General features: G+C 41.3%; 1 protein-coding gene across 2 annotated transcripts in view; it reads left to right on the forward strand.

Moving 5' to 3' along the window:
- The window catches only part of SPATA13 (spermatogenesis associated 13), a 49,743-nt gene extending 45,571 nt beyond the window's left edge, over nucleotides 1–4,172 (forward strand). For both annotated transcript variants that reach the window (XM_009290241.1, XM_009290242.1), the window contains one exon: nucleotides 108–4,172. In XM_009290241.1, the coding sequence (XP_009288516.1) occupies nucleotides 108–289 (182 nt within the window). In that variant the 3' untranslated portion in view covers nucleotides 290–4,172. The remainder of the gene's footprint in view (nucleotides 1–107) is intronic.
- The last annotated feature ends 3,505 nt before the right edge of the window (nucleotides 4,173–7,677 follow it).

Below are 7,677 nucleotides of genomic sequence, written 5' to 3' on the forward strand. Positions count from 1 at the left end.
GCTTTATTGACCATTGAATTTGTCCCATGGTCCTGTGCTTAAATTTTCCCAGTATTGGTTGCTCTGTTAGCTGACTCATATGCTTTCTTAAACTGTTCCTTCTGCAGGTGTGAGCTATAACGGGTGTCCTGTGCCTCCTCCACACCAAAGCCTGCATCCTATTCATCAGCGCCACATCACTGTGCCTACCAGCATCCCGCAGCAGCAGGTTTTTGCCCTGGCAGAACCCAAGCGGAAGCCATCCCTCTTCTGGCATACCTTCAACAAACTCACCCCCTTTAAAAAGTGAGAGGCCAAGGGCCTGGGAAGGACATCGGCACAGAGGGAGGCTTGCCTCCGGAGAAGGACCTTGGAGACACAGTTAAGCTTATTTGAGCTCAGTGAATCTCCAGTTTTGGAGCGAAAACCTTGGGCTCCCTTGAGCCAGAAATACAACATTTGTCTAGAAGAAGAATGAAGTTCCTCAAGACTGCTCTGAAGTCAATGTTGCCAAGTGTCGGCATTGCTGATGAAGAGCAGTCTCCCTTCTGACAAAGACAACTTGCTGTTACTCTGAAGCAGCAGAATTTGATTTCTGTTTCTTAGTTATGTTGAAGAAGTGATGGAATCATGCAGGTCATTGTAACATTTCATTTTTCTTAACCTTATATTGATGGCCAAATTTAGGATAGGGAGGAATTTTTCCTTAAGGGTATATCAGCAAGGAATCTGAGGAGAGTTTTCTCCTTCCTTTTGGAGCACTGAGCAGAGACCACCCATTAAGATCAGGTGGAGACATCCCATGTGATTAACCAGCTGTTGCAGAATTTAGTGGACCCTAATCCTTCCTGTCTTTTTCTATTAAATTGCCAAATGGCAGGAGAACGTCCCGCAAGGCCTTACCATATTCCAGATTGGAACAGGGAAATCTTACTCTGTCATATAGAAATATGAACAGAGTGTGAAATGGACTGTAAAGATATGTGCATTTATTGCACACAAGTGGAAACAAGAGGAGCCCAGGGCATCTCAGATTGATTACTTTCAGTCACAGCAATATATTGCATGCATGTATGCTTTTCAGTATAGAGCTTTTATATCACTTTTTGCGCACTTCTTCGCCTGGGAGATGCTTCTTTATATTTCCAATATGCTTATTTCTCTGTGTAAAAAGTATTTTTTTATTTTCTAATGGAGATAATGTGAATGTACAAAGTCAGAGTTGAGACGGTACGTGCTGACTGCTGGCTATGTTACATAGTTCTCACACTTTGTATTCATATAACTTGACTTAGAAAATGGATGAATGGTAATGTAAATATATGGAAGTGGTCTGGATCCACGCTTCTTCTACACAGTCAGTTGACAATGGATTTTGACCAATTATTACTTCACAAAGAAAGATAAATCCTTACTGGAAGGGACAGAGAAATTGTGTGGACTGGAGATGGATTTTTGTCTCAGAGTCGTCAGTCTGTATTGGAAGGGGAAGAACCTGACTCGATTAAGATCAGCTCTGGCCAGCATATGCAATACGTGATTTGCATTGCTATGATTTGCCTATGACATGAAGTTGATTTGGGAGAATAACTTTTAAAAAGCCATCAGGAAGAAACAGGATCTTGATATTTGCAGCACTGATCATTTCTGCTTGATAGCTCTCATTAAGGATGACAAGACTGCTGGTAATATGGAAGGAAAGAAAGACTCCGTATGTTTCAGAACTGATTTGCTATGAATGTCTTTACAATATTTTACCCTATGCTGCTGATTAGGGGCATTATCTGATGATAAGGATAGATCCAAGGGTACTCTTTGACAATGGACACAATCAGCTTTGTCATGAATCTGTAATATATGAAGAACAAACAAGGGGCTAGAGGCCAGGCATCCTAACAACAATGTAAAAAAGCCTTATTTTAAACATGTATTTGTTCCTACTACTATTGTTACCTCTATATTTTTATTTATCATCAGTGTTGTGAAGCCTACTAGTCGCTAGATTTTGTGATTTGATAACTTTGCGGCAACTTCTGCAAAGCCCAGGTTTGTGGTTTTGATTTTAAATGATATCTTTTGACAACTGTACATTTCAAATGCCTTGTGTATATAGCTCAGCAATAATGCAAAGTCTGGTGATGCTCAGCCTAATTGTTCACTGCATAGTGAACTTCATTGCTTGTGCTTTCCCATAGCGATGGAAGATGACCTGAAACAGTTAAGAACTGGAAACATGCACTGATATTTTCAACGATCCAGCTTAAAGAAAATGCACGGGAAAGTTAGTGAAAAAAAGTTGGCTGGGTTGTATTTTTCTTTTGATGTTTAAAACAAGCCATTTCTGTTCAGATTTTTTTAAAAGATAATTCTAAATGCTCAATTTAAACACAAGGAGCAGACTTCCAAATGCAGGCATGGATGCATGCCCTTCCCCTTAAATGAGTAACCCTTTTGTGTTTCTTACATACCCATTTTTGTGGGTACTTGCCACGTTCAGGCCTGCAAACCAAAGTGATGCACGTACTGTGGAAGTGGAGATGATGTTTTTCATAATCACATTTTGAAAGACTTGTTCTAGATGCAAAAAAAAAAAGTCTGAAGTTGGATTGCAGTGCTCACCCAGAAGCTTACCCAGCTGGACCTTAAGACTTTATGAGATTCACACTTACTTCCATGTGTGTCTTTGCTAAAACCTACTTCCTTCCAGGGCTCGGTTCTGTGGAGTGCTGGAAAAAAAAGGAGGTTTTGGGATGTATCTTCTGCCACGTCGGTGCCCATGAAGGCTCTCCCCACGTAGTAGTGCTGGTGCCTTAGCCCTAAAAATGAACAGAAATGTTTGCATATGGTTTTGGATGCAGCAGTTTTTTTCTCAAGAAGTGAATTTCAGAGCGATAAAAAGCAAATGTTTCATGGTGCAGATTACTCAGGACAGTTTTACAGATAGTACCCTACATACAGACATGGTTGTTTTACAGTATTCTCTGTGTCTTTCTTTGCAATCTGACCTTGCAACAGATTAAGATAAAATGTAACAAGATGGGCCAAATTTAGATACCACCATAACCTTTTAAACAAATTATAGTTAAATGAAAACACACAATTACATTATCCAACAATTAAGACAAATATTTACTTGGGGTTCAGCCTGACTTTAGAGTCTGGGAAAAAGAGTTGCAACTAAAATGTAAAAGTTTGTATGCTAGCAACTCTTGCCCTGATCCTCCTTCTGATCACAAAACTTATATATGATCAGAAAGGTGTGACGGCAACATCTGTTCTTCTCCTCTCGCTTTTGCATGCTTTAAGTTACTATAAAAAGTTCTAGGGCAACTACTAAGCACATTTGTGCCTCGTTTAGATAAAGCACAGCCAGAGCCTTCCCGATGGCCTGCTGAGCAGACAACCTCAGACTTTATGCATGAGATGCAGTAAAATATAATTGTCCTCAAATGTGTTCCCACCGAGTTAGGAAAATGCCAAACCATAATTGCATCTAACTCAGAGCATTTGATGTATAAAATAATAAGATTGTTTTACAAGTGGCTCTTGCCATGCTAAATTTCACATTGAGTTTTAGTGGTCAGTGTAATAACGGAGTTCAAAGACAGACTACTCAAATGTTCCACATTTTAGTTGTCTTTTGAAAATAATTATAACCGAGTTTTGGAGCCAAAGGTCTTTAGCCATAGCTAACACAGTACCTTTCTTTGACTGCCTTTCTGCTTTTTTTCTGTATGTTAGGCATTTGTATGGAGGAGATGCCTTCTGAACTATCTCTAATTTAAAACTATTTGTTGTAAATACTAGGGACGACTTGCATATATATTTTATTTTGACAAGTGTTTTGTAACATTTTTATCTTACGTACATTGCTTTGTGCATCTTACCGTCTGTGTGCTGTTACACGTTGTAAATGAAGTGTCCTGGCTACAGAGCAGGTGAATTGGCTGTTGACGGCTGAAGTACAGTGTATGGGACTGCAGTAGCTTGATGTGCATTTGTTCTGAAGTAATTGCATTACAAGGTTTATTTACTCTTGGAACACTGTTTGTCAAATGAATCTATTTTCTGGAAATAAGTACAAACTTACATTCCCATTATTTTTCTCTTATTGTACGTGTTTGAATTAAATCATGTACAAAGCTGAAGTTCCTCAGCTGTGTCTTATAAAACTTTATTGTGCAGTTTTAAAATTGTTGTGGGGTTTTTTATTGTCTACAAAATATCCTCTGTGATGCAAAAATGTATCAACTGTCATATTTATTTTATTATTTTAAAGCAAAAAAGGTCACACCCTCCTCTCTTGGTTTTTGCAGTCACAGCTGCAGTACTTCCCAGCACAAGTTCATTTTAACAACTACTAAACGTGATTCTGGGATTGAAGTCTTCATCGTTCAGGCAAAACCCATCCTTGTTACTGTCCCAGCCATATGCATCTGCAGTGACTGTGCTTCACCTTGTCCTGGCAGACAGCTCCCACAGTACCCCTTGGAAGTAAATGCAAATGCAGCCTCTGTATTAGTAAAGCTCCTGCTAACAGAGGATGGTGACTTAAGTACTGTAGTTCAGATAAGGAGGATTATATTTTATTTTCTTTGGAACAAAAGCAAAACCTTTTGAAAGGGTTCATCCAAAAGGCATGTTCTGTAAATGTGTGTGAACAGGCTTACCTGCCTGCTTGTTACAGCAATGGGCGACGCTGCTGGAGATTCAACTTACCGCTCTGATTCGGGGAAGTTTTTCGTTTCTTGTTATCCTGACAGAGCAGGGGACCACATCTGAAAGGCGTGCGTGTGTCCTTCCTGCTCAAGGCTGCGTCAAAAATTACGTTTCTCTGAGACACATTAGCTTTAACAAAATAACATACTTTGCTGAAATCTTTTCACCAAAAATGCTTTGGCAGTTTCAAATGCTGGCAGAATAGTTGGGTTTGCCAATTCTTTCGCCCTCCTTCCAATGTCCAAGCTCTTATCTCTATTTCTTGGTTCCCCTCACAGCGGAGAGTTTCCCAGGCCTCCCAAGTGCTGCTGCTGCAGCAGGATGCGTGCCGAGTGCTCCAATATCAAAGTGAAAGGCACAGTCTGAGTACTGAGGTAGATCGGATGACCGAAAAACATACCTTGAGCAAACACTGGAGTACGGCGTTGTGATCAATAGGCTTTCTAAGGAGCTTGCAATTCATCTGGCCATGGTGAGCTCATCTGTGCATTTTATTTCCTGCTTTGGCAGTCAGGCTAAATCCTGTCAATTGTTCCATACCATCAGCTTTTAAGTTCCTCGAGAGCTGATCTATCAGGTGGACCTTTTAGTTCGCGCAGAAATAGCACTGCTTGTCTCAGGTTTTTTGGTTTGGTGGGTTTTTTTAGAGGCTACATGATGATCTGTGCTTGGTAACAGAGACAAGGATTCAGGCCTTTTTATGTTACAGTACCAAAGGAGAAATGAAAAAGTCAGCAATGGAAAACTGCACATCATGCAGCCTGTAAGGAAAGCACACAAATATTTAATGTGTTTCTGAATATTTTTCAAAATTCAGTTATTCTAACTAGCTAGAGAACATGTAATTGTGAGAATATGTCTAAACTGTATAAACTGTCAGCACAACATGTCTTTTTTTTAATCTTAGGTCTGAGTTAGGTTTAGTTCACTGCAGTCAGAACTGACTTCTGGTTGTCCAGGTGAGTACTAAGGGCTGAGAACTCACATACTGCCACTATTAAGTATTTAGGCTCTGGTTTCAAAAAAAGATGTATGTGTGTGCGTGTGTGTGTGTGTGTTTGTATCCATATATATTTACACACACACCCACCCCCTGCCTTTATAAACTCCATATGGCACCCCCAGATAATGTCTCTGCTGGTACCTACAGCAGGTTGCACCAGACAAGTGATCCACACCCATCACACCTTCCCTCTGTTTATGTTACATCTTACATTTCTGTTGTGCATCTTGGCGGTGGGGGGACAACGACACCTGAGCAAGGTTTTTACCCGAGTCATTTTAATGTTTTAAGCATTCAGAGTGGGCCACCAGCAATGACGGACAAACCACTCCGCAGACAAGCGAAGGTTGGAAGGTGTCCGCATCACTGGAGTCTGGTGTCAGCAAAGTTCAGAAGGGCAAATCTGAGAGGGCAGAGGTTAGCAGAGCAAGGAGTACCACTGCCCTTCAAGGGCTCAGTTTCACTCAGAAGAGAAACACAAAATGATGTAGGATTTATCGACTGTTTCTCCTGGTGATTTTTGGAAAGCTGAAACTGCTTCAGGGGGAAGGAGTAGTTCCAGGTGTTCCTGAGGGACTTTGCTGGCAGAACCAGGCACATGCCAAATTCCTCCTTGTTTCTGGCACATAGGAAATAAGAAGGCAGAAGGCCCAATATATACACTGAAGTGAACTGTCAGTAGGCAGATTTGCTAGGCACAGTTAACCTTGGCCTCTACCTATGAGCATACCCCAGACTTTAGAGATACTGACTCACAAAGGACTGAAAAAGTGTCTAGAAGGTGCTCTGCTCATAAGGTTGGGTATATCTTCTTTTATTAACCATCCATCTCATGGTTATTACTGCCATATTCAGTTCCTAACAAAGGTAATTAGCACAGCAATCAATCTAAAAAACCCCTGCATCTCCTGCCATTCAGAAGCAACGTTTTTTAAAAGCAAATTAAGTACTTTTGCTACTGTGTAATTATTTCCAAGGCATTATTCTGTGATGAGGCAAGGCACACTAGAAAGCAGCTGATGGTAGTTTGTCTTTAAGGCCATTCCTACAGCAGTTTTCTTGGTTCTCTGCTAAAAAAGCATCAAACTGGACTAACTGCAGAGTCTGTCAAGGTAAATGTAACTAATGAATTACGTCATTCTCACCTCAGGATTGGGATACACAGACCGTCACTGTTGTCATTGTAAAATTCACAGCCTCTTTTGGGTCAGCGTAAGGACCCTGCCACCCGGGAGGCCCTGCCGCTGCCGGTGCCATGTCCCCAGGAGCCCCTGCTGCCCCCGGTGCTGTCACCCCAGAGCCACCGGCTCTCCCAGCACCCTGCAGCCAGGAAGGTTCATCAATAAATCCAGGTTTTCTGCATGGCAGGACAGATCACTGAGGGCACAGCACTAAGCTGGCAGGGTGGGCTATTAAACTTTTGAAGTGTGAGAGGAGGCCAAAGCTAAGCAATCCTAGAAAAATTCAGATGGTGCCTAACGGGTAAAGAGAAAAGGATTGATTGTCGTGGCTCTCATTTCTTCTTCTCAATTAGCACAGCAGCGAGGCTAATTTGGCTACAGAAGTTCATTCAAGTAGAGCAGCTAATTGCTGCACATTACCCTTCCTTTTCCTCAGAGCACGGTAGATACAATGTCCCAGATACAAACCAGGGCACTATAACGCTTGCAGTATTTTCGTATTACCACAAGGTGGTGGTGAAGACCTTAGTGAAATCTATTCACTGCTCAGCTGTGCTGATACATTATTTGATACGCAGACCACACATGTCCTATCTTTGCAGTGTGGGAACCCCCTCAGACACAGTGTTTTCACTCACTTGCACGAACGGGGTGAATTAAGGCCACTTCCTATAACACATTAACTCCTGTTACTATTGGTTTTATCCTTCACTGTTCATGATCATAGAATCATAGAATCATAGAATCATTGAGGTTGGAAAAGACCTCTAAGATCATCGAGTCCAACCGTCAACC

The sequence above is a fragment of the Aptenodytes forsteri genome, unplaced genomic scaffold (genome assembly GCF_000699145.1).
Source record: "Aptenodytes forsteri isolate BGI_AS27 unplaced genomic scaffold, ASM69914v1 Scaffold155, whole genome shotgun sequence".
Lineage (NCBI taxonomy): Eukaryota > Metazoa > Chordata > Aves > Sphenisciformes > Spheniscidae > Aptenodytes > Aptenodytes forsteri.